This window comes from Pavona decussata, unplaced genomic scaffold, assembly GCF_977016875.1.
Source record: "Pavona decussata unplaced genomic scaffold, jaPavDecu1.1 SCAFFOLD_234, whole genome shotgun sequence".
In the NCBI taxonomy this organism is placed as follows: domain Eukaryota; kingdom Metazoa; phylum Cnidaria; class Anthozoa; order Scleractinia; family Agariciidae; genus Pavona; species Pavona decussata.
Window position 1 is genome coordinate 901514 of NW_028145639.1, and position 26811 is coordinate 928324.

The 26811-nt window shown below is 38.8% G+C and overlaps 1 protein-coding gene across 1 annotated transcript; it reads left to right on the plus strand.

Annotated features, from left to right (window-relative positions):
* The first annotated feature begins 3481 nt into the window (after nucleotides 1–3481).
* LOC146458005 (voltage-dependent T-type calcium channel subunit alpha-1G-like) lies at nucleotides 3482–25637 on the plus strand. The gene is made up of 26 exons (XM_085091083.1): nucleotides 3482–3760; nucleotides 4120–4214; nucleotides 4579–4753; nucleotides 5694–5964; nucleotides 6639–6731; nucleotides 7427–8686; nucleotides 9302–9453; nucleotides 10420–10717; nucleotides 11153–11311; nucleotides 11608–11782; nucleotides 12894–13432; nucleotides 14100–14176; nucleotides 15510–15633; nucleotides 16551–16619; nucleotides 17099–17283; nucleotides 18544–18670; nucleotides 19084–19206; nucleotides 19562–19651; nucleotides 20204–20399; nucleotides 20712–20860; nucleotides 21754–21863; nucleotides 22291–22424; nucleotides 22900–22970; nucleotides 23653–23731; nucleotides 23985–24106; nucleotides 24823–25637. Exons 1-26 carry the CDS (start codon nucleotides 3537–3539, stop codon nucleotides 25438–25440), a joined length of 5715 nt encoding a protein of 1904 aa, XP_084947209.1. The 5' UTR covers nucleotides 3482–3536; the 3' UTR covers nucleotides 25441–25637.
* The last annotated feature ends 1174 nt before the right edge of the window (nucleotides 25638–26811 follow it).

The window sequence follows — 26811 nt, forward strand, 5'->3', positions numbered from 1 at the left end:
AATTATAACGCCCTCGCAAGAACAAACAGTTACAAATAGATAGACAAGACGTTTATTCGCCGCATTAGTATTGTAACTAAAGACCGTACTAATGTGAAGGCTGAACGAACATAACAAGCGAAAATCGAAAAGTTCTTTTTGTCAATCTTGGTAAAATATGTTAATTTTCGGTTCAATTTTCTATCTCACCTGCCCAGTTGACTATAACTTTATGCCTTATTATTGCAGCAATTTCCTATCCTGCCACTGATTGCAATAACAAAAATAAAATTTCTTAGAAACCTGTCAAATTTGAAAGCTCCACACACAGAAACAAGACTGATTGCGTTAAAATAGGAGAATGAATTCGAAATGATATTTGAACGACATAATGTCTTTGGTGACAAGGAAAAATAAATTGTGGTCCATTTACTGACACACTGTTTTTCAATTAGATGGGACTGGGAGATTTCGTTATTGCCATTACCATATTCTTATACACTATATAAATGTTTGTATTTCAGCCAATTATGCTGATTCATTTGGCCGGGTTATCAGTAGCCTGCAGGGCACAACATACTCTCCACAGTGACTAAATCAATAATAAAAAAGAGAAACCATGGATTTAAACTTGGTTCACTATAGGTTGAGTATTTGCGGTATAAAGTGCGATCAAAATGGCCGTAAAAACATCGACAGCTGTCGCCATTTGTTAAACTCAGAGCTACTTAAATGCTCGTCACTAAAATTTTGAAAAAGCGCAATCGAATTTCGGCTTTGATATCTTGGCGAGGAACAGCTTGTAAATTAAGTTTACTGTGCATGGCGAAACTTTATAACGAGGAGCAAGGTTTGCTTCAGACTTCAGACATCAAATGCTCCGAGTATATTAACGTTTAGACTAACATCTTCTTTTCTGAATTTTTCTTATTGTTAGCAGATGAAGGTTTTCAAACTCCACGTCGAAAATGACGCACGCGGCACCGGATATGCTGAAGAACGTATTTCTGACTGATAAACATCACGTACGTATGTAGCGTTTTTCGCTTCCCAGAATGTGCGAATATGGTTTCAAGGAAGTGGATTCGCAAAGTGACCGCTCTCTGTACGTGTTAATGAACTGCAGAATCGAGTGAACGAGCTAAAACATGGAGGAGAGTCATGCGACAAGCGAAGTGAAAATACCAGCTGACGCAGATGAAGATGGGGACTTTGAATTTGAATCTGTTTCTTGTTTTGTCATCTCCAAGCACAGCAAGCCCCGGCGATGGATAATTCAGCTTATGAAATGGCCATATCCTTTTGAAAATTCAACGCCGCACGTAAAATATGCGCTTAAATTCGAATGGAAATTTGCATTTTATTTTATTATAAGAGAGCTCAGTTATACATTTAATAGCTACAGTGAAATATATCTGGATCTAAAGTGAGAGATATCAGTCAAAATTCTGGCATCGATGTCAATGACTATAGAGACTGGAGCTAGTATATATCAAGAGAAAATATAAACATAGTCAGAACCCGTTAGTTCATGCTGGTTTAAAGTAAGAAAAAATAAACTAAAAAAAAAAATAAATAAATAAAAATAAAAATAGTAATAGAAGCATACAAGGGCAAAAGCGGTATCTGAGTTTGTCGATCATTAAACTTAAGGGTTTCAACAAATCATTAGAGTTCGTATTTTAAAAATTACATTGATTAATCATTTTGTGAAAGAGGAAAGAGAAATATCCATCGTAACTTATTCATCATTCCCGAGGAATGGTAAAGAGGAGTCGTGAGAAAATTATTCCGCGAAGTACAATTTTATGTAGCCTAGTGCAGATACGGGGAATTCAGCTATCCAAGAAAATAACAAAGGAAGAGAAACTCAAAAAAACGAATGCTAAAATTAGCGGCTTTTAGATGAAGCAGATTATGTCAACAACGTTAATGGATCATGCAGGGTGTCTCGGAAAAGTTGTAACCTGTTGACAAAAAAGAGGACTTCATAGGACCGAAAACGTGCCTTTAAATCAGGAACAGACTTCAGGAAATAAAAAAATGCACGTAATGATTTGAAATCTCGATCATTTTATTTAAAATGTGACTGCATAGAGCTTTTGCATCAAGTACTGGAGCTAAATACGGTTGTCGACGTCCAAAATAAGCAGTTGGATATTTGTATTTTAACGGTAACAAATATCGAATTTGTCAGTGGGGCCAACTGAACACCGTGTATCGAAGGAAAGAAAGATTCATGTATTTGATACACCAGGTTTGGATATAAATTGAGAGACAATTTCTCTTGTGCTATTTAACTGTTTATACGCTACGAACAAAATCCTTTTTCGATTTTGTTGAATTCTACCATTGAGTTCGGCGGCTTAGATCAGTAAAATGAAGGACTATTTTGTGCTTCTTTGAAATCCATTAATTACATTTGCTTTCGTTTACCATTTATCACCGAAATATAAACAACCAATTCAATTTGATCAGCAGTTGTTGACAATAATGTTATATGAACATGTCACAAACAAGAAAATAGTGTGAGCAGGCTTAGAGTCACTTAGAATTAATCGCTACTTTCTGAAACGAGGGTTACATAGTTAAAAATATTTGAATAAGGTGATTTACCGATTCAAGGGAGACAAATGACGATTATTATTACTTTTTTGTTGTCCAAGAAAACATGAAAAACTACACTAGATCGAAGTCGGCAACAGAAAAATAAAAACATCAAGAATAAATTGGAAAATTGTCGGTTAGGTTCCTTACAAATGTCATATTGGGGACATATATTGAATTAACAATAACTTAAAAAAGATAGGAAGGCCTTTCAGATTGCGTTTTAAATTTATTATTTTTATTTCGACAAATTGCAAGGGGAACCTTAAATTATGGGCAAAAACGGAGGCCAGTAGCGATTGGTAACTTCTCTTGCACGCATTTTCTGCTTTTTGGAGTTTTTGCCACAGTTGACTGAGTGGAAGCCTCGTCCCAGGTTGAATGCTTGACTCTGATTTTTGATTGGTTCATATTTTGAACACAGTTAAATAATTAGTGCTATGTCTCAAAGGCCAATTACCCAATCAGAATAGAGGAAAAGTGTACAGAAACCCCTATTAAATTTATTCGCAATTTTAAATTGGTTTTCAGGGTGGATCAAAACAGGATTATTCTAATCCAGCATTAACTTTGAATACAGTTTTACGGAAGTGAACGTTATTACTGTACGTTCTTTTGACTCTACATTATAACCATAGCTTCGTAGAGTACTAACTCTCTAATAGTGTTAATCATAACGTTATCAGAATTTTCAAATCTGATTGGCTGTTAGCAGCCTCCTAAGTTAATACATTATAACAGTTTGCGCGTTATGTCCAAATAATTAACAAAACAGGCCATCACGTGCGCTGGCATAGGACAGTTGCAGTTGAACGGGTTCTTACTCGTTCTGTTATTTACATTCAGACGGATTCATGATCAATCCACTGCTTCATTTATTCGGTTTAATTAAGTGCTGTTTTTTGTTGATTGTTTCTTAACATTTTTGCACATGGTTCGAACGAATCAGTATGTTTGTAATCCTCATCAACTGTGTCATATTAGCAATGTACGACCCAACAGACAAAGAGTGTCTGGCAATGCGATGCCGAGTGCTGGAGAACATCGAACACTTCGTCTTTGCTTTCTTTGCCGCTGAGATGGTGATCAAGATGGTAGCAATGGGGATTATTGGAAAGAAGGGCTACCTACAAGACAAATGGAACAGACTAGACTGCTTTATCGTAATTATTGGGTAAGAATTGCAACAAGGTCCAGTACCCAGTTTGATCCCATATTCTTATTTCTTTTTCCAGATTTCTGGTGGGGAAGGGGTAATCGGAGAAACTGTTGGGGGGGGGAGGGGAAGGTAGAAATAAACTTGTGTGGACAAATCCCACCATTTCCACCTCCCCTAAAGAAAATGGGTGGTGTCTAAAACTCAAGTGATCTTCTGCAATGGCTACGGCCAAGAATGGAAGCCAGTGAGAGCAGGCATTAGCTTAAACAAAGCTCCAGCTACCAATAGAGACAGAGTTAATGGTTCCGTGAAACGAAAGGATAATGCTTGACTTTTGAGGTCACACTTCTTATGTTTCATATCATGTGCTGCAGCTTGATTGAAAAAGCAATAAAAGGAGGCGACTATCTGACCATCATACGGGCTTTCAGAGTTCTTAGACCACTTCGAGCCATCAACAAAGTTCCAAGTAAGTACAAAGATTTTCCAAAACTTCTATTGTGCGTCGTTTTTCTGTGGTATTTTTTCGTCTTTAACTGTCTTTGTGTTATCGTTATTACCCCCGATTGGCATTTATCTGTTGTAAATCTTTCAGTTATTGCATGTCATTCTGCTGAATAAATCGATGTTTTTTTCCTGACTAATGTGCTGTAATTTGGCTAATGTGAGGGTTGTCCAATACTGTCGATCTGATACGACTCGAAAAAGCCATCTTCCGACCGATACAGACGGACTAATTTTGCCCTTTTGAACTATGGCTCGTTCGCAATGCACGATATCACGTTTTCATGGCCAATGTATGAATTTTCATGATATGTCACTTCTTTGTACAGGTATCCGGATCCTGGTTACACTCCTTCTTGACACGCTTCCAATGCTCGGCAACGTTCTCTTGTTGTCTTTTCTAATCTTCTTCGTGTTCGGCATCATCAGCGTCCAGCTTTGGCAAGGAAAATTGAGAAACCGATGCTTCACCAACTTAACTGACGATTCAGCTTTCTTTACCAGGTATTACTGTGTGGGAAACCTTGGGACGCTAAACTATACGGGTAGTCTCTGATTTTGTTTCTCTGAGGAAGAGTCGGGCTGGGCATAGATGATCTTCGTTTCCCCAACTGATTCCGAGTGCTAAGTCGTTTTCATTAGGACAAGTCACAATGATTACAAAGCTGCATACAAATCCCCGGAAATTTTCAATTAAACCTCTAAAGGAGACAAATCTGGGCGCGCATGGCCCGAACTTTTTTGACCCCCTAAAAGAGACCATTTTAAAACACAGACAAATAAAAAAAAAATACAGTAACTTTTCGCGTGCAACCGTAAACGAGACCTTCACGGCTAAATATAATGGCAATTGCCCAGAACACCCTAAGTGAGACCAAAATCCGAAATTTACACCCCTAAGCGAGACGAGGAGCATCCCTACCCCTTTAATATGAGAGTCCCCCCTCGGGATACAAATCTGCTGCTGGTCAGCGCACCTTTCGATACCGGGCAGTACCACTGATTGTGGAACTTTCTACCTAGAACACTCAAAGACTCTGCCAACATGACGCTTTTTAAAAGAGACTATAAAGCGTATCTTTTGGAACAATTTTTAAAGGAAATTTGAACTGATCAATGTTTTTCATTGTCGACACATTTAAAATTACTTTTAGTTGTTTCGTTGGACAAGAGCTCGGTTTTTCATCCGGCGGTATATTGTTACTATGTAGTAGCTAAATCCATTCATATTCATATTCATGTTAATTGCATGTTAATTGACCTGAAAAGCCCAGAGGGGGTGATCTTTAAAGTATTTATCTAGTAGTCCCCTCTGCATACATATCCTAAATGAAAAAGACTGGGACTCGGAAACAACTGAAGATGCTGTTTGTATTATTTCCTTTTTCAAGTGAAATATAAGGTTTTATAGGGTTTAATGAATACTTATTTCGTATTTTCTCAGATATAACAGGTCACTGTTCTACCAGCCGTCCTTCAGCGATCCAGATTTTGTCTGCTCTCTTCCAGAGGATCACGGCACCAGCGAGTGTTCTGATATCGGTCCGTATGATGTGGAATGCCATGGTTCTTTTGAAAATAACACTGTTGTGAATGCCTCCGTATGTGTGGACTGGAATAAGTACTATATTAGCTGCAAAGCAAGCAGGCAAAACCCATTTTACGACACAACATCCTTCGACAATATTGCTATTGCATGGATCGCCATATTTCAGGTAAATATGTTTATTCGTTGAACGATAAAATCAAACGCTTGGAAATCTTGAACAAGATCAACATTTTCATTGTTATTACTATATAAAACATAGGGGGCATTCATTTTAAAATTATTAAATTTATAGGAAAACATTTTAATATGAGAATACCCCTTTGGGATAAAACAAATCAATCATAACTGAAAGAAACACATTACATGCAGTCAGCGCCAAGCGGTTTTAAAAAGTGACAAATTGACAAGATTTGAATTTGAATTTGAATTTGCCTCTACTGTTACGTACTATTTTTTCAAAAGTTTGATTGTTTTTACCTGTTCATTATGAGAAATTTAAGATTACTGTTGTAACTTCAACATTTTCACAGCATTTTGATTCTTATTTAACAGTTCACTCTCATTGTCGCCGCCTCAGTAGCCTTGAAGTTACGAAGGGGAAGGGGTACGTTCAGCCCACTGCTAGGCTCAGGGACGAAAAACAAGCTCACTATAACCACGCTACGTAACCATGCCTCCGCCTGGTTACGTAGCTACTTCGGAACAGTGCCGAAGGGTTTGGTCAATATACAAAAATTAAACAATTCCGATTTACGGATAACCAATCCTGGACGGATGAAGTTGTCTGATAAGATATTTTAAGATATATTATCGCTCATTTAGTTAACCGGATTTTAACAGGTTATTACTCTGGAAGGATGGTCAGACATCATGTATTTCGTCCAAGATGCTCACAGCTTTTGGAACTGGATCTACTTTGTTGTTCTCATAGTGGTAAGAAGTGTTTTCTGTACTTTAATTCCATTGTAGAATTTATACGAGACTCAGTGGTATCTCCCAGGTACGAGTGCGGGAGATGCTGAGGTCGGAAACCTGTGCCAACGGCAAGTGTTTTCATGGCTGTCTTTTCCTTTATGAGAAGATAGTTATAATTCTAACTATATTCTGCCCCTTTAAAATATGCAATAGTGGAAGTGTGTTGTTTGATAAAACTAGTGAAAAAAATCAAAAATTCATTTTTTTTTTTTGGGGGGGGGGGGGGGTGTGGTAGGGGGTAAAGTAATAACTGAGATGACTTCACGGACACTTTTAACTTTAGACGAAATTTTTTGCGTATTATACTTGAGTTCGGTCAACAAGAATCCATCGAGTATACCAAAAACCGGACAACCAAGTCCATTTAATTAGTCAGTCCACTATTAATAGTTTGAGATTATGTGGTTAAAGAGGCAAACTTTTTTACCGACTATGGTTGACCGTTTGAAAACGGTCGCTTCCGCCGTGTTGCATCAGAAATTGGTGATGTGGCTTTTATGCCTCGAGTCCGTCTGGTGCCAAGATTATGATTGGTCTCTGGAAACCTTGCTCACTTTGTGTGATAAAAATAATGGAAAGGGGAGGGGAGGGGAGGGAATGTGTTTTGTTGTTACTTGTTCTTCATTAGGTAAATATTATCACTTCTTTTTCAGATGGGTTCATTCTTCCTTGTGAATTTGTGCCTGGTGGTAATCACAATGCAATTCCAAGAAACTAAAGCGAGAGAGATAGAATTGATAGAAAACTCCAAAGATGAAACTAAACTTCATTCATCAAAGCCACTGGACACCTTGATCAAGTTTATGAAAAATTTATGCAATTGTAACTCAAAAGATGCAGAGCCGCGCGTTCATCACCATCATCATCACTTCTATCATCACCACCATTTCCATCATCATTTGTACAACTGCTTCGTGCCAGCTTCGCCAGGGATTTTTTCGAATGGAGCAAACGGTTCTGCTTTTTTCTCTTCACCCGACATGCCACAAATAAAAGTAGAAGGAGAAGGTGAAATGTCATTTTCCTCAGACGAACAGGAATCTGAGCCACATCAAGACTGTCTAGCTCCACCTAAACAGGCATCTCGAAGAAACTCCAAGTCATCTGTTTGCTCACACACGTTATCAATTCACGCCGAAACGTCCTCAGCGGTTTCCATCGAAGAAATTGTGACGCAAGCAAAGACAAGTGTAACATTAAGCATTCCCTCACCGACAGCCACCGCAGGCTTCTTTGCTTTTACATCGAGTAACAGCGCAAACGCGAGCAGAAAAAACTCTTGCACCGGAAATGCTGACGTCTCTTCGTGTACAACAGTTTCATCGGAAATTAATCCACAGCCTGCGGGCGCAAAAACTCAAAAGGAAAAAGATTCTGAATCCAAATTTATAGGCAACGAAGAACACAAGCCGTCAATCCGACGAAAGGACAAAGAGTTGTTGAAACATCGTCGCTTTAGCCAGCCGGCACACGTGAAGTTGAGTCGCACCCCATCACCTCACATCTCCACGTGCAGCCCGTCGGATATTTTTGAAGATAACATACACCTTGGAGGTCTCGGCGAGGGTGAAAGAAACCCTGAGCAATTGGAAATTGATGCGGTATTACCTTCTGCAGAGATTTTGATCAGAGATGACGATGACTGCCAACCAGAAGTTGCGATCGCCGCCAGTAAGCGAAAGAAAACCCCACCGTCTGAAAGGAATGTTTCCACGCAGAGCGAAGACGATATGTTCGACAGTCTGTTTAACCTGCGTCAAAGTGCCTCTTATGACGTGACAGTTAGTCAAGGAGCTTGGCAAAGAGTGAGGGCTCTTTGCAGAAAGGTCACAGTCAGCAAGTACTTTACTTTTTTGATCATGAGTGTCATTTTGCTGAACATGATTTGCATGGGGCTTGAACATTACCAGCAGGTAGGCATAATATGGTCCTCTATATTTATTTCTCATTGTACGTGTTAATGTTAGAAAGTCTCAATTTGACGGCAACTTTATTGGTACAATAACCGGCTTTATTAGGTTCTCGAAAGAACCTAATAAATTCAAATTCAACTATTTATGTTATATTAACGCGTCTTAGTTGCAATAACGTATGTAAAGTACCAGAAATTTGACAAAAAATATGATAAATTGTAGCTAACAGCTAACAAATAGTTTAACTAACCAATAAGTAAGAGAATTTTTTATGTACAGCACATGGCAATCAGTGAAAGATAAAAAGCAAAGTTTTAAAGGATAAAACTCCAGTTCTTTCTGCTGATCGCTGGAATCCTTTTAAAGTGTCATGTAATATATCAAACACCAGCGGAGTGTTTCATTCGATTTCCAAACTAAATCAACTTGAGTTGTTTGGGAATCTAATGAAACTCTCTTTAGAGTGTTTCATATAGCTTCTCAAACCATTAATAATTCTTGGAAAAATTCTAAGGAAAAATTATCGTCTTGAGTTGGTGTTGTTGGCTTCGCTAGGACCAGTAGAAGGGAACAATACACTTGTTGAAGAATAATTTTGAAAGTTTTTCGTTGCAGCCCGATAGTTTGACTATTGCCTTGGAGACGACCAATATAATCTTCGTGTCCATTTTTTGCGTTGAGATGATCATAAAACTGTTGGGGGATGGCCTAGCTATGTATCTTAGCAACGGACAAAATGTGTTTGATGGATTAATCGTTGTTGTCAGGTATGTCTTAGCTAGATTGTCGTGAGTTTTATACGTCACTGTTTCCTTAATATGAAAATCACCTACCTTATTATAGGAAATTAACAATGCACTTTATTAACGCGATTTTACAAAATTCACGTTAATTTAATGTATCTTAATTAATGTCGATGTAAATTTAATGCACGCTATTTTACAACATTGTTTATTTTAAAGCACCTTTATTTCATTACAAACCTTATTAGTTCATGACTCCTCTATCGGCTCTTCAGGGTCACTATCTTTTGAATTGATAGGGTCTAGTTAGGCTTCAAATCCAAATTTTCGGCCTTAAAAAAAACTTAGAAACATCCGTCTACTTGTCTTGGAAGGTTTTATTGACGGAAGCCAAAGCGCAGTTTGGCATTCAGAAGACCATTCAGAAATGTAAAGTGCGAGTTTGCAGAATTATGAAAATCGCAGTAAATAAAGCAAGATGCTTATCGAAAAATTCGCGTTAGTTTAATGCATGTAAACCTAACTTTTGAAAAATTCGCGTTCATTTAGTGTAACGTAAATTTTCTTCGCGTTGTCAACGTGCATTGTTAATTTCCAATAATAAGGGGTACTTAGGCTTGCCCTGACTCGGATTCACATAAAACTTTCAAATTCTTCAACGTCGGTTTGTTTGCACCAGGTTACGTAAACATATCTGCCATCTTGTAACACCTCACAGGGCCCAGTGCAGTGTTCGCCAGTAGCACCATATCCTCTTTTGAACGACTCCCACATTATTCACTCATCCAGAGATGAAAATTGAGAATAAAATGTTATACCTAAAATAATATTAATAAAAATAAAGAAACGACTTTGTTTAAACTGAGGTGGTACTTAATAGTCTGTAGCGATTAACAATCCAATTCCGTGAGTTATGAATTATTCGTCATCGTACACCTTCTCCCTCAATCATTTCATTGTATATCCTTTAATATATGTTTTCCTTTGCAGTGTCTGTGAGATCCTGCTTTCCAAAGGAAACTCTGCTCTCTCAATATTCCGGAGTATCCGCCTTCTCCGGATTTTTAAACTGGTCAGACCAGTTCGATACCAGTTACTGGTCGTCATCAAAACTATGACGAGTGTGATGACTTTCTTTGGACTGCTGTTTCTTTTCATATTCGCTTTTGCAATTCTCGGGATGAACTTGTTTGGTGGAAAGTTTAAATTCCCTAACGCTGAAGGAGAGCTTGTCACATCCAGAAGCAATTTTGACAACTTCCTATGGGCGATGGTCTCTGTGTTCCAGGTATGTTGCTTGTATTTCAAGACAATGATTCTTCTTAAGTAAACCGTATCCGTGACGTGTCACAAAAATATTTTAAGCCCCTGACTCTTTGAGCTTTCTTCAGTGATTTATGGCTGGTTGCAAACAACCAAGCTTTTCTTGGCAAGTCTGTGGACCATTTTGACTTGTTCGCGTGCAACAGGTTTCTAGAAGCATTGCCAACTAATTTCGCCGAACATACGAGAATATACAACTTGTCAAATGGGGCACACATTCCAAGGAAAACTTTGTTTTGTACATCCAACCTACCACACCCAAACCTTAAGTTCGCTATATGTGATCAAAGACGGATTGCGTGAAGAATAGGGCATTTATGAAGATGCATTCCCGTCATCTTCTGTTGTTATACCTTGGATCGTTATTGACTGACTCGTGACTTTTTCTCCGTCGACACAGATCCTTACCCAGGAGAACTGGAATCTAGTGATGTACGATGGCATACGCTCCACAAGCAAATGGGCTGCACTGTATTTCACGGCACTGATGACTGTGGGATACTACGTGTTGTTTAATCTGCTGGTGGCGATACTTGTTGAAGGATTCACCAACTCTGGGGTGCGACAGCATTACTAACGTTTAATTTCGCTTGGTTTAATTTCTAACTATGGTCTTTGTTAGGGCCGAACTAGAAGCTGGGCTTATTAGCTAGGGCATCATAAGGTCCCGGGTTCAATCCTCGTCTCTCTCCGCGCTAGTAGGGCATGCCCATTTTCATAATAGCGTCATTTAACTGCAACTACCAGAATTCAAACTTACATCCTTCACAATTTGTTTCATTTGAAAATATGGGGTTGTTTCTTTTTTAATAGAAGTCTTGTGTTCACTGACTCTGTTTTTTTTTTCCATTCTAGAAAGGTAAACCTGCACCAAGAAACAAACAAGAAAATGGAAAACGCGTGCCAACTTTAAAAACAAACAACTATCCCCACATTTCGATCTCTCATGGCGAGTCTCAAGATCCTTGTCCAGGAAGTTATCTGGCAGCCCTACCGGATTTTTGCGGCCATGGAGTGCGTAATGCTCTAGGTAATATAAAACACTGATAAAAACCGAGGCGAATGTAAAGCACATGGGACATACTCCTAATGATTTTACTTTTATCTTAAAAAGCAATCTTGAACTAAATTTCTAAAGGTTCCAAATGCTCTAGCGAATCGTATTTTCGTCAGGGAAACCCGAGAACTTTTACGCGAAATTCTTAAAATTTTGGTTTCTGGTGATCCCCAGATTATTAAGGTTCAATAAAGGCGTTTTTTTATATAAAGCTATCAAGGTTTGATGTGTTCGAATTCTTCATCTGCTGAAAATTTAACTCGCAGAAAATTTTAATAGACCAATTTGATATATCAAATTCTAGCTTGGCTACGAGGCTTAGGGGAATAAACCAAAAGAAATTAATTATTCATCTCTGAACCTCAATGTAATTTCTGATGTTTTATTCCCTTAAGCCTCGTCAGGAGCCAAGTGAAATTAGTCTAATGTAGCTGTGCTAATTTCATCCCTCAGAAAACAAAACAAAACGAAAACAAAAGAAGAATTACATTTTCAGTGCTTTGAAAGTTTTGTGTGACAGTTTTGCCGAAGAAAATTCCAGTTTTTCTTCACAGTTTTGTCCGAATGTCTGAGGAGAGTAAGGTGTCCCTAACAAATATTTCACTCAACGAACCGTTGGCTGACTATCTTTATATAAGAGCTGTGGCTGTATTAAGGACAGTGCCTACTTTTGTTTCTGCGCATACGTTCTGCGCATCTCGAGATACTCGGGTTTCCTTTGGGTGGTGCCTACCAATACAGAGGTATTTTTGCGCGGTTTAAAAATATGCGCAGAAAGCAGAACTTAGCAAGTGCTCTTGGTATCGAAAAAGAACATTTGGGGTAATCATGCATTTTTCAGAGATAATAAAGCTTCAATTTGAAAAAAAAAAAAAACGCCATACACTGCTTTGTATTTTACTGCTTTTTAGAATAATTATTGCTTAATTATCTCTGAAAAATGCGTGGTTACCCCCAGTTTTCTTTTCGGATTCCAATAGCCCTTGCTAAAATCTGCTTTCCCCTCGTAGTCATAAACCGTGCAAAAACACTTCTGTATTAGAAGGCACCGTCCTTAATCTTTGTGAAATGTGTTTCAAAACAGGTACAACATTCAAGCTGAAGTCTAACTTTACACCAAGTCTCACTTTAGCAAACCAGGAACAAACGCGATACTGCAAGTGCAGCGAGCCAACTGATTCTTCGTCACCATGCATTTACCAACCACAGGAAGTGTCTCTTACAATGCCGCAGCTTAAACGAATGCGGCAAGCATCAATGTCAATTATACGAAGGACCGGACGAACACAACAGAATGCGGATCGCAAATTTTCCACGTGCAATCCCGGATTTGAACTGAGTGACGATTCAGAAAGAAACGAATCTGCTAACTTTGAAACTTACGTATTGGAAGAGAACAAGGAAGATTCATTCAAAAGACCCTCAGAAATCACGTGCGAAATCATCAATACTTCTCCTTCAGCTGCAGTGAGTACGCCTTCTCTTTCCGACAAGAGGCAGCAATTGCGGCCAGTGACCTTATCATCTCTAGCTGTAACAGAATCTTTAGACCAGGTAATGGTCGAGAGCAGCACGAGTGATGACATTTACCAGCAGAGAGAAAGCTCCGTACACGAGCCTCAGGTAAGTCAAACCAGCAATGGTGGCACAGAGACAATTTGAACAGTCAAATGCAGGTATATATATTTAAAATATTACTCGTATCCGTTTGCATGAGTTAGCGAGGAAGCTAAAATGTACTTATCGAAATATCCGATGATTAGACTCCCCGAGGACAAAAGGATAAACAAAGAAAAAAAAAACCCTCAATTATTTCAACCATTTGTTCTTTTTGGATGGCGAGAAAATTAGACCTTTTAATTGTTTTGCTGTTCTCCTTTCGAGTGATGGGAAGTGAGGAGAAGGTGTTACCTCTTCCCCTCCTCTTGCCAGCGGGAAGGGTGGGGTGGGTGAGAAGTTCAGATTAACCTTCAGCTGACAATATTTTGTCATAATAAACTGACTACAAAATATTGCAGGTTAGTTCACTACCCATCAGCGTATAACCCAACATGCATAGCGTCTCGTCTTTTCAATGTAAATGTACACTTTTGTTTTGCACTTTTTTTTTGTTTTGTTGTGTATATAATGACAACATTATCCAATCCAATCTCATATTACATGAACTCACTTTAATATAGTGACAGTGATATAAAGAAAGGGTGCGCAGTTACTGACGGTGAACCATTCGAAGCTTTTTTTAAGTAATTAATCATATTTACAACATTTACAACTTTGGTTTTGTCTACAGATGAGTGAGCGAAAAGGTGGAACTTTCAGAGAGAAACGACGATGTTGGTCACTTTATCTCTTTCCTCCCTCAAATCGGTACGAACTGGTTTAAAACACAGCACTACTACTAAGTTTTCAGTTTATTTAACCCACCAAATAATTTCCGTGCGCTCTGATTGGACGAAACTCATCACGTGGTACAAAATCGTACGGCGGTTGCTGTATCGGAAGATCAAAAATCTCGTACCCAGAATCCTCTAGCTCTTTGGCCAGGGCTAATAGCCTGGAGAGACATTGCATGGGGTACTGGAATTTTTTCACCACAAAATTTGCAAGTGCAATGCAAGTGAAGGGCCTACAGTAGCTGTTGCGGGGCAGCCAATCAAAAAATTTCAATTTTCTTTTTCCTTAAGGCTGGTTTCCATATGATCGCGGATCACAGATCGCAATAAAGTTTGCGATCGTCTGCGCAGAAGTATGTTTCCATATGATCGCAGACGATCGCAGACCTCATTGCGATCTGCGATCATATGGAAACCAGCCTTATCTTCTGCGATCGTGATCAGTCGTATCAGTCGTGCAGGGATGGCACAGTGGTGAGAGCACTCGCCTCCCACCAATGTGGCCCGGGTTCGATTCCCGGACTCGACGTCATATGTGGGTTGAGTTTGTTGTTGGTTCTCGTCCTTGCTCCGAGGGTTTTTCTCCGGGTTCTCCGGTTTTCCTCCCTCCACAAAAACCAACATTTCCAAATTCCAATTCGATCTGGAATCCGAGGGCCACAGGTTTGTTAGTCGTCAGACTGTTAAGTGTCACCCTCGTTAAACAAAGTTGATTTATTTATTTATCGCAGGATCGCAGAATTATGTTTCCATATAATCGCAGACCATCGCAGACCTTATTGCGATCTGCGATCATATGGAAACCATCTTTTAGAGTCTCTCCTTGCGACCAGCTGCTAGCTAAAGAGCCTGAGGACTCTGGGTACGAGATTGTGATGCCCTTGGATTAAGATTGTAACCGCAAATATCACAATTTCCCTCAAGGCTTTTCTTCCGTTCTTTTTTCGCATAATTAATTATAGAGGATTATATCTGATAAACCAGCTTCCTTAAGCCATTTACTAACTAATTATTCTACGACTGAATAATTAGCCCAAGCGTCGTTGGAATTGGTTTTTTCTTGGTTAGTAGATAAACTTTCTCATTATGCAGAATTTTGTCAATGTTATAGAACAGTTATTCCACTAATTGGTCTACCTGAATACAGTGAAAATACCCAGTTTAAAATTATCAATATATAAAATATGCTCAAAATCAAAGGAACAGTGCCGTGGTAGAGGGGATATCATTAGGTAGCCCCCAGATTCCTTGCCGGACTTGGCTTCAGAATGCAGGGTTATTTACAAGTGTTTTTGATTCTCTTCCAGGTTTCGTCGAATGTTGATTTCAGTCTGTGAACACACATACTTTGATTACGTGGTTCTGTTTTTCATTCTAACAAGCTGCGTGGTTCTCGCAATGGAGGAACCGAACATTCCGTCACATCATAAGGTGATCATTGCTTCGATTCCTTGTTGTTTTTTTCATTCACGTTCCATTTTCTCATTCTCAAATGAATGAATGAACTTCAACTTTATTAGGTTTGTATAAATTTACATGTACAATTTCTTGGCGCCGCAGGTAGCAAAGCTAATCTAGGCGGGCTAGGATGACAAAAAAAAAAGAATGAGTTTAACTGCTAAGTAAGAAGGCAGACTGAACTATAATATTAAAGATACAAGAATAAGGAAAGTTTTTTGAGAGGACTGAATGAGTGAATGAATGAATGAATGAATGAATGAATGAATGAATGAATGAATGAATGAATGAATGAATGAATGAATGAATGAATGAATGAATGAATGAATGAATGAATGAATGAATGAATGAATGAATGAATGAATGAATGAATGAATGAACGAACGAAAGTCATGAAATTCAAAACAGTGAAAGTATCAGTTTGTTTGGCAAAAGACTTAAAAAATTCCTTCTTTCTAAGTTAAATTGACTCTTTGTTGAGCTACACACCTTTTCTTTTTTTTTTTTTTCTTTCTTTCTTTTTCTCTTCTTTTTTTTTTTAAAAAAAATAATAATTGGAATTTTCAATCAGTACCCTTAACTTCTATGGTTTATCCTATAGTTCTAGGAAGCCTATAGTTAATAAGCCCCCGGCTTCTATATAGGCTTCCTAGCCTTTAACCCTTTTAATATTGTAAATGGTTAAGTATGAACATTGTAATAGTAAGAATATTGTGTGTCGTCTATAATGTATTTATGTTGTATTTTTTTGGTTAATGGCAAAATAAACGAATTGAATTGAATTGAATTGAATGAATGAGTGATCAATGAAAGCTAATGAATGCATACATACAAGAAGGAATGAATGGTAATCCATGTAAACTTTAAAGTTAATTCTGTTTCTTTCGTAGAAACGCAAAGTAATCGACATCGCAATGGTTGTACTAACTGTGATTTTCAGTCTTGAAATGATTATGAAGGTTAGTTAGTAGTTAAAACGACTCTTGTAGGATATAGGGATTGGCCTATTCCGCTCAATATTGCTCACGGTGAAAAAAATTCCACCATATTGCCTTTGCCTGCCTTACAATATTCTTCGCAACATTAATTTAGAATCAAAATTCGATTACTTAGCAACAACAGGGGTGAACTTTGTCTACTGCTGATTTGTCTTTTGTTGATTTGTTTTGGTATAGTGCTAGATCAAACGATAGAAAATACTTTAGTATGCACTGTTTTTCTAACTGAACGGATGTATGTTACGTCGAGGGAAATATCCTTTAAAAAGTTCTCTAAAACTGGGGGCGATTACTTGAGAGCGGCTGTTATTCGAGTGATGGCCGATAATCAAAAAGCGTATACTCAAAGGGCAATAAATTCTTGATTGATACCTGATCAAACCTGATTGTTCGAAAGCCCGACCATTTTACTGAATAGTTTCATCTCTAAATTGTTACAGATTCTAGCTCAAGGTTTTGCTCTTGGACCTGGTACCTACCTCAAGGACGGTTGGAATGTTCTAGACGGTAGCCTTGTATTGGTTTCCTGGATTGACGTCATCATTACGTACAGCACTGCTTCTGCACCGGAAGTGCTCGGAGCGCTCAAGGTTTTCCGAGCACTGAGAACTCTGAGACCATTGAGGTAAGTTTAGTCTCCTACGCAGCCGTTTTTAGGCTCGTCGCGCAACGCTCCTCCCCACAAACGGCCGGTAAGTTTGGAGGGAGTTGTAATTCGAATTAAGGCGATGGCGTACATCCGTAAGATACTTACGTTTTTCAAAATGTACACCCAGCATCAGACTCGTACCCAGTCGCTATTTACGTGTTTTGTGGGGTGGGAAGATTGGATACGAGGATGGATTGAAGCGCGCGGGGTGTCATGGGAAGAGGCGAAGGAAAAATAGCGACTGGCAGATTTCGTTTGACAGATCCTTGCAATCGTGCGTGGAACCGTGCAGTGCTCTTTTTCAAGAAAACGGAGTAATTGTAGATATTTCTTGCAGTCAAAATTCACTGCAAGTGCTAGTTTGGTATTTAACGAGCTAAAGCGTTCGTCCGATGAGTGTTCTCCTTTTTTTGTTGGCTTGTAATGTCGTGCTGCCGTAATGGCTTCTTCGCGGGAACATTCGCGGGAAGACGATGTGGGTGATTTGGACAGTTCTCTCAGTTAATTGTGGATCGAAGGTTAGTATCACAGTCATATTTCGTCTTTCTGCGAATATTCCCGCGAAGAAGCCATTACGGCAGCACGACATTACAAGCCAACAAAAAAGAAATCACTCTTCGGACGAACGCCATATTGGATCGAAATCTGCCATTCGCTATTTTTCCTTCGCCTCTTCCCATGACACCTTGCGCGCCTCAATCCATCCTCGCATCCAATCTTCTCACCCCACAAAACACGTAAATAGCGACTGGGTACGAGTCTGACCCAGCATTGTTAACGTAACATTTAGTTGGTGAACAGAACTTTTGTACTGACTTGAGTAAATTTAGAAGTTCCGACAATTAAAAGAACTTGTGCATTTAAAACACATTAAACCAGCTAACCTGAGTTGTATTTTAGTTAAATTCATTGTTTTTAAAAAAAACACTTGCTTTCAATTTCTAACATAACAGCAGCAGAAGGAAATAGCTCTCAAATTTTTAATTCCCGGAGGTAACGTTTGGCCAATCAGAGTGGGTGATAAAGCACAAGTTTCTTTAAAAACAAAAATAAAGCAACAAAATAATTTGTGCACCATTTGGAACCTTTCATTTCAATCACTTAACAGTACGATTTCGTTTACGAGCTCAAAGATTAGGACCAGCGCACTTGGTAAGGACATCATATGATTATCTCTAATCTTGTTGTGCTTCAAACACATTAAGGTTAGTATCATTAACATCTTTTTCAACGCAGGATGATCCGGCGCGCGCCAGGACTGAAGTTGGTGGTTCAAACTCTGCTGTACTCGCTGAAGCCCATCGGCAACACTGTCCTGATAGCAGCTATTTTCTTTGCCATGTTTGGAATACTTGGAGTTCAGGTGAGAAAAAAAGGAAATGATAAAATCACATTTCTGATCCCAAACCCGTTTGCATTGAAAACGTCCTCTTTTTTTTAATGGAAGTTTGAGCACTCAGCATTTCTTGAACTCGCGTACGCATGCTTACAATTGCTGAACCATGCGATTCACTTTTTCGGCCACAAGTCTTTCACATGTCTTTGTCGTCATCAAGTTTTTCGTGATCATCATCATCATCATCATCATCATTAAAGGTAGGTACTCAAAGCAAAGCAGTTTTGTTGAATAACCCACATGTACTGGTAAGAGTAAAAGTGAACAAGATTTGTGAGAAGTTCGGAGAGTAAGCTACGGCTAAAATGCAACTATTCTGCTCATGACGATGTGAAAATGATGCATGTTTGTAGTCAATATTTGTCATCTTAACCTTTCAGATCTTCAAAGGTACCTTCCATTACTGCAAAGGAAACAGCAACGTGAAAAACAAAGAAGAGTGTAAGAATAGCAGTAACGGTCACTGGGAAAATCACATGTACAATTTCGACAACTTACCCAAGGTAAATATGTAGATACGTGTTACGTGAAGGGCCAACGACCATGTCCCAGATCGCGCTCTTTTTCTGTTTTCAGTTACAGGGGGGCTGGTACCCGCTCTTGCTTGGCGCTCGTTTCCAAGTTCCCTTGTGCTTTCTATAAAAATTGCGTAAAACATTACTTAAAATCATTTAAGAATTGCTAAAAGCGATGACGAATAAAAAATTGTTTTTAAGTTGAAATCTACAAATACGAAAAAGAACAATAGGTGATTAAAAAGCTGTAACGTAAGAAAAAGTTAAACAAAAAGTTAAGCACGAATGGAGTTCGTCTGGATATTCAGACGGACTAACATATCTCTTGATCGTTTTCTTTCAGGCGCTCATATCATTATTTGTGTTTTCCACTCGAGATGGATGGGTAGAAATAATGCACAATGGGATCGATGCTGTAGGAATCGATAAACAGGTAAAACCTGTTTAACAGGTAATATAAATGAAAGGAGATGAAGAAGGATCAATGTATTGGCAAAAAACTAGAACAAGTCGTCTAACTTGAATAATAATACACTGAAAATAACTTAAGCAATTTGATCGAAACCGCGCCGACCCGTTTCAGTAGCCTGTCAGCCAACAGTTATTCAGCTGATTTCTCAGTTGTCTGCTCCTGAATCACTCCGTTTCTCAGCTCAGATCAGTTGAGATTCATGTTCTACAATCAACGACAAAAGGTCCTTGGACAAATGTTGTAAAGTCTTCCTATTAACTGCTGATTCAGTGGGACTGACCAATGAAGTCATGGCCCATCTTACTAACCCCACCCCTCCCCCAAGATAATGTTGAAATCCACAAGGCATTTTATTACACGAGTTCAACATTGTAGCGGGAGGGAGGGGGGGGGGGGGGGGGAGGTGGAAACATGGTAAATGCAAATTGCTCCCAAACCTTTTGTTCTTGATTGTAGTTTCATGCCCTCTTATAACTCAGTGACATTTTATTTTTGTATAACAAAAACTTTCAGCCTATCAAGAACTATGCGGAGTGGCGCCTCGCGTACTTCATCCCTTTTCTTATGTTGGGAGGATTTCTTGTGTTAAATATGATCGTTGGAGTGGTAGTCGAGAACTTTCAGCGCTGTCGAGAACGACTTGAAGACGAAGAAAAGCAGAGAAGACGAAGGAAATTGTTAGAAAAGACAAAAAACAAGAATCAAGAAGGTGAATATCAACTTTTTTATCGACTAACACTTTTTGCATAAATTATTTTCTTATTTATATCAAACCAGAAGACAATGCTTTTCGCGCACCCTGGTTTACTACTCAAACTGACAGTAATTTTAAAATTGCTATTCACCTCCACTTCGGTGAATACTTGTTAATTATCTTTTAATCGATTCTCTAAGTGATAAGATCGTTTTTCCACTGCCTGGTCTGTAGAAAGTCACAAGAGTCAGTCGTGATTTGCTTTTCAATAAGATTACCTATCACAATGGCAATTGAAAATAACATTAACATATATTTTCATTTCAGAAGTGGACCGCACATACTATGAGAGTTATAGCAAATGGCGGCGACATATTCATGACATATGTCTTCACCCTTACTGGGACGTGACTATTGCCATGGTGATCTGTCTTAACGTCATCTGTATGTCATTAGAGCATTACCAGATGTCCCAGGTAAGAAACATCAGGGTCCAATGCAATGGAGGCGTTTTGGGGCTGCGCGCGACAGCCAAAATGTTGGTTAGTCGTAGCCACCATATTGAATTTTCAAAATCTTAGGGAAACCCTTTGGTCGCACTTTCTACTCTGCCAAATCTTCCTCTGCTTTTAACATCCAAGATGGCTGCTATAGCGCTCAATCGAAATAATACTCCTGCATTGCAGACTAGGGTCCGTTTTACTTACTACCACGGAAGAAAAGACAACAACAGCAACAAAACGCGAAACGTCCGAGTCTGGTTCTGAGACGGAAATCGAACCCCTTGACCCGTTTTGCGACCTGTTGGATGGTCTTATCACAGAGCTATAACTAAAGTCAATATGTGGCTTAATCGTTTTGTATATCGTAATGTTCATTAGCCTTACAAGCCTCTGAGTGTAAGCACAATGGAAGAAAGATGGCAAACTCTGAATTTCCAACGGATGTGGAATCCAGGGCAAGATTCACGAAGTGCTCCTAAATTAATGTGTTTCTTAAGGATTGTTCCTTGACAATAGGCTATTGTTTTGCAACAATAGCCTATTGTTAAGAAACAATAGATAGGATACATATTAACTTAGGACGGCTTCGTGAATTAGTTTGAAATGTCAGCCGGCTGACATTTCAGACTAATTCGTGAATCCGGCCCCAGGATATTACGCATACTGGTCGAACTCTCAAACAACTGAGCTCTTAGCAAACTTAATACCATTTATACTATGTTTATTACATTTGCAAACTTTGTATTTGTGAAAACAGAGGTCGTTTTAGAATAGACCCTAAAACACCAGGCGTTTTAAAAACAGTAGTACCTATATTCTGTCAGGCGATTCACTTAATTAATCGAAGCGTTTTATTTGCATTGCAGACAATTGAAGTATTCGTCGAGACTGCGAACTACATTTTCACTGGTGTCTTTATGTTAGAGGTTTTATTCAAGTTTATTGCCTTTGGATTCGTGCGATATTTCAAAGATAGGTAGGATATGTCACATAAAGATTCTTCTTTATTTTTGTCTACGTCACTGATAACGCTGCTTCATTGGTTTATTTTTTATTTGTTAAGGACCGCGCCTTCTTTTGTTACTGTGCTTACGTTCTGCGCATCTCGGGATTGGCCCGAGAAATTCGGGTTTCCTATGGGCGACGTCGACTAATGCAAACGTATTGTTGCCCGATTCATAGCTGTGCGGGGAAACTAAAAGCACATCTTAGCAAGGGTTATTGCATGATTGGTATCCAAAAAGCGGTAATCGAGATCCAATTTGGAAAAAAAATTGTTATCCACTAATTAAGACTGTGTAACCTTGACCTTTTTTTTTTATCAATAATAGGACAAAAACGGTACATTTGATATTGCAAAAATCTCGAGTGTTGATTCAAATGCAGGTTGAATTTGTTTGCAGGTGGAACCTGGTTGATCTGGTGATCGTCATACTCTCTTTGGCGGGAATACTCATTGAATCACTCAGCTCCAATAAAAAACTGCTGATAAATCCAAATGTTGCACGGTCATTGAGGGTATTAAGGATTATTAGAGGTGGGCTAATGACCAATACTATTATAACCAGCACCTTCACATAATACGTTTACTTTTATACAAATTTAAAACAAATGTAAGGAGGGGTTAACAGTCCCACAACAAAAACGGGGGTCACTGAGTTCGTTTTTGAGTTAAAATCCCTTGGGTTCAGTAAGCAGGTTATATTTTTGCTATGGTAACCTATAATTGTCAAGAAAATGACCATAACTTTTAACAGTTAGGCATTTATAACACTAATAATTAGGCATTTGTTTGATACCAGTATTGTTGTATAGGTAGGCAGGTAGGTTGCCTTTATTTATACATGATGTATATGAAAGCTGAAAGCTTGTGGGGTCGTGTACAATACATCACTACTAAATTAAATTGTATCAGCGGAAAAAGAGTAGTTGTATTGATCCGTCAAAGTATAAGTGCCTGAAAGAGCTGGAAATCGGTGTTGGTCACCTTAAATGTCTGTCTCTATTTTCAGTGCTCAAGCTGGTAAAACTAGCCAAGGGAGTACGTTCACTTTTGGACACTCTTTTTGAAGCACTACCACAGGTTTGTTTATCATGTTTTGCGTCCTTTAGCTTTAATCCCAGATACCAGTATCTTCAAGGGCTGATTCAAAGGGGAGCAAAAAACCGGCCCTTCTTATATGAAGGGTAAAATGGCACAGGAAATACCTTATTTCTCGAGTATTATGTACTCTCCCCACCCCAACCAGCGGCAGATCCAGAACGTCATATAAGGTGGAGGCCATGGGCCCAGGATGAAAACGTTTCAGTTAGAATTAAAAAATAAATAAATAAATAAAAAAATTCGGCCCTCTGGACTTAATTGTTTTTGAGAATATGGTGGGCAGCCACTCCTTACCCTATCTCCCAAGTCCCCAGCCCAACCGCCGCACTCCTCCCCTTGATTCGCCATTGCCGCAGGGTATCGAGGGAGATTCATAAGCCCCTTTTGAAAAAGAGAGATGATGAATTTTAAGGTCAGTAAATGAAATAAGACAATTGAAATGTTCGTCTTGGCAAAACTACAGGACAACGAAAATTCTGACGCAATTTTTGTATCAATTAAACGTGACGTGTGTTTTTCCGAAATTATTTGGTTATGTATACAAAGCATTTTTTCCCTCTGCAGTTGTTAAAAGGAGACCGAAGGGTAACTATTCAGTTACCATTAACGGCGGACACTTTTTAGCACTTGTTTAAAATTATTGTACTCTGCTTTCATCTAGGTCGCAAACCTTGGATTACTTTTCCTGCTTTTGTTTTTCATTTATTCCTGTTTGGGAATTCAGTTATTTGGAACAATTGGTAAGTTACTTAAAAACCAAGTAATACGGGCAAGAAACAATTGCGACTTGCAACGCAACATTTGTTGCGCGAAGAGTTGCAAGAAAATGTTGCCCGTATTACTTGGCCTTAACATCCTGAATGTATCAATTTAAATCTAAAGAAATACAGTATCGTAAAACACCAGGCAACAGTTGTGTAGCATTGGCCGCTTCTTCTTGTTTTCAAAACAAATTATCGTTTAACAGCTTCCATTTCATTTCATTTTTCACAGAGTGTTCTACAGCGCAGCCCTGCCAAGGTCTTGGGCCGCATGCGCACTTCAGGGATTTTGGCAGCGCAATGTTGACGTTGTTTAGGATAGCAACAGGAGATAACTGGAATGGGATATTAGAGGTGAGTGAAATAACTAGCGGGCGGGATTAAGGATTCTGATGTCGGAATATCCGGAAATAATGGCGCAGGAAAATGCGGCATCCCAACCCCACCCTATATGATTTTTTTTTACCCATTTTAAAGACGAAATAGCTATAAGTAAGCTCTTTATCTCCAGTTATCCCAATGTAAAGCAATTTTCATTGAAAGTTTATTCAAATCTTTCAAAGTAAGTACCATGCGCGTGCGCGTGAGTACTATGCCCATGAGCATTGGCGGCCTGCTTTATCCAAAAACGTTTTACTTTTACTTTCAGTCGTCGGACCTTAAATGGTTACAATGCAGCTATCAGGGCGAATGATGACGTATATATAACAAAAGAAACAACACAAAATCGAAAACACTACAAATCCCAAACAAGACCAAACTACAAACGAAAGATGCAATGTGCTAGCATGTTCACAGAATAAAAACCCTGAAGAACAAACTATAACAGTCTTCTCACTGGACAAAAAGACTCGAGCTGGAAAATTCAGCGAGGGGAGCCAACTACACAAATGTTATGGAGGGAAGGAGGGGAAAGGTGGTCGCGCGTTTCACTCCGATCTGCTTGCTCGCTCCCCATCAAGTGGTGGCCTTCTTCAAGCGCGGCTTGATAGTTTTGTCTTAATATACATGCAAATATATTTAGAGAGATTCCCTCAATCTAATGCCACTACTGCTACATTTCTTCCTAGGACACACTGCGTTCCGAATGCTCCTCGGCAGCAGAGTGTGAAAAATACTGTTGCATGAGCAAATACACAGCACCGCTGTTCTTTGTCACCTTTGTACTGGCGGCTCAGTTTGTGCTGGTCAATGTTGTCATTGCTGTGCTCATGAAGCACTTGAAGGAATCGAAAGAGAAAATTGCAGCAAATGTGGCCGCCAAAGACTTGGAGAAAAAGCTCAAGCTTTTGACTTTAACGGCAAAAAACTTCATTAAAGGAAAAGCTAAGAGGAACGAGATGCCAATTTCCAGGCGACGTTCAATGGTGCAACTAGGATTGGGTGGAATAGAGCTTGCGCAGTTGAAAAATTGTGAACCAGACAAAGCAGTGGATCAATCTTTTTGCGTCGACTTCGCTAGAGCTGATGCTATTTTCCAAGAATTTTTGCGTTTAAATGCGAATTTGCAGAAGGTGAAAATGACCATCGTGCGGACTTCGTCACACAACACTATCCAAGCCTCGTCCCCATGTGTCACGCCTGCCCCACGACAAAGGCGTAATACCGTCAGCGGGATACGAGAGCTTCATGAGAAGTCTTCTGATTTAAATAAATTTACTGTATATAAGTCTGGAGCTAAGCTCTGAGTCAGAAGTAGCCGGCATGAATACCATTCTAGGAAAATCGTCACAAAATTATCTTTTAGATTGCGTGACTATCTAAAAGGTGGTTTCTTAAAATTATGGTGCAAAGGATCCCTTCTGGCACAATTATATTTAACTATAGTATATGTAAAAATTGTATATATTTATGATGTTGATAAACAAAATTAAACGAAATTTTATTAATTGAAAAATGTTTTGTTTACGTTTATCCTCTTTTAGACTTTCTAAAAAGGCCTCTTGTGCTTTAGCAATCCGCCAGAGTTCAAAGCGAAATTCATGAGTACCGAAATGAACCAACCAGCAACAACCGAGGTGCTACTCAGATGATGGTGCTCAACCGGCCTGATGGTGAACACCAGCAGAAAAACGGTCGAAACCTCGCGTTCCACACAGTGGTCTAGAACCAATGATTTACCCTTAAAGGACCACAGGTCTCTTATTTTGTGGCTAAGAAAATAAGCGTAGACAAGCTGGTTTACATTCAACCCATAATAAACCATACATATTTGACATCAATATAAAATGTTCTTTCAATTTGTTATATATTATGGGATATAATGCAATCTGTGACGTCATGATTTGAATAATTACCATAATTATGCTGAATTTTAGGCAAGTCCAGGATGAAAATGTTCTTTATGAGAAAAATCCATAATCAATAACCTTGTAAAAAGGTGGGGAAAACGATTCTGGTTAAATCAACCTTGTGTCTTTCCCCAAACTTTTCTGTTACTGCATCAATCAGTGACTTTCCGAACTGTAGACTATCTCTAGTTGGGTGCGCTATAAATTTTTTTCCTTAAATATGTGCATTTGAAATGCACACTTCTAATTTTTAACCCCGTCAAGAGCCACAAGTTTTATTAAAATAAAGATTTACATGTGCTAGTAATAGTTTAATTAGTTAAAACCATTGTTTTAACCATTTCTTTAATTATTTTAAATTTTGTCATGTACCGATGTAGTCTACCTCGCAGCCGTTTTTAGTGTCGTCACGCAACGCTCCTCCCTCCTGAAGGGGAGGAGAGTTGCGTGACGACACTAAAAACGGCTGCAAGGGAGACTAGTACCGATGAGAATTGTACTTTTTTATTGTTTTATCTTTTTGTAATAGCTTGGTTTTCATTTGATACACGACCTCACAAGCTGTAAGCTTTTTCTATTATCGTGAATAAATAAAGGTTGTATGTTTGTGTGTAAAAGACCGTATAATACCAAACTGAAGCCCTCTTGAAAAAACTCATTAATAATTCATAAGCCCAATTGCCTACACAATGGTTAATAAAACATCATGTGCAGTGGTTTGAAAACATGACAAAACCTCCTCTTAAATAGTATGCGGTATGTAATGTT

Excerpts from the sequence above, each read along its gene's own strand:
- LOC146458005 (XM_085091083.1), top strand. The coding sequence starts at position 3,537 with ATGTTTGTAATCCTCATCAACTGTGTCATATTAGCAATGTACGACCCA. Across the intron at positions 16,620-17,098 it reads GTCTTGAAATGATTATGAAG|ATTCTAGCTCAAGGTTTTGC; the intron begins GTTAGTTAGTAG and ends AAATTGTTACAG. Across the intron at positions 19,207-19,561 it reads ATTTCGACAACTTACCCAAG|GCGCTCATATCATTATTTGT; the intron begins GTAAATATGTAG and ends GTTTTCTTTCAG.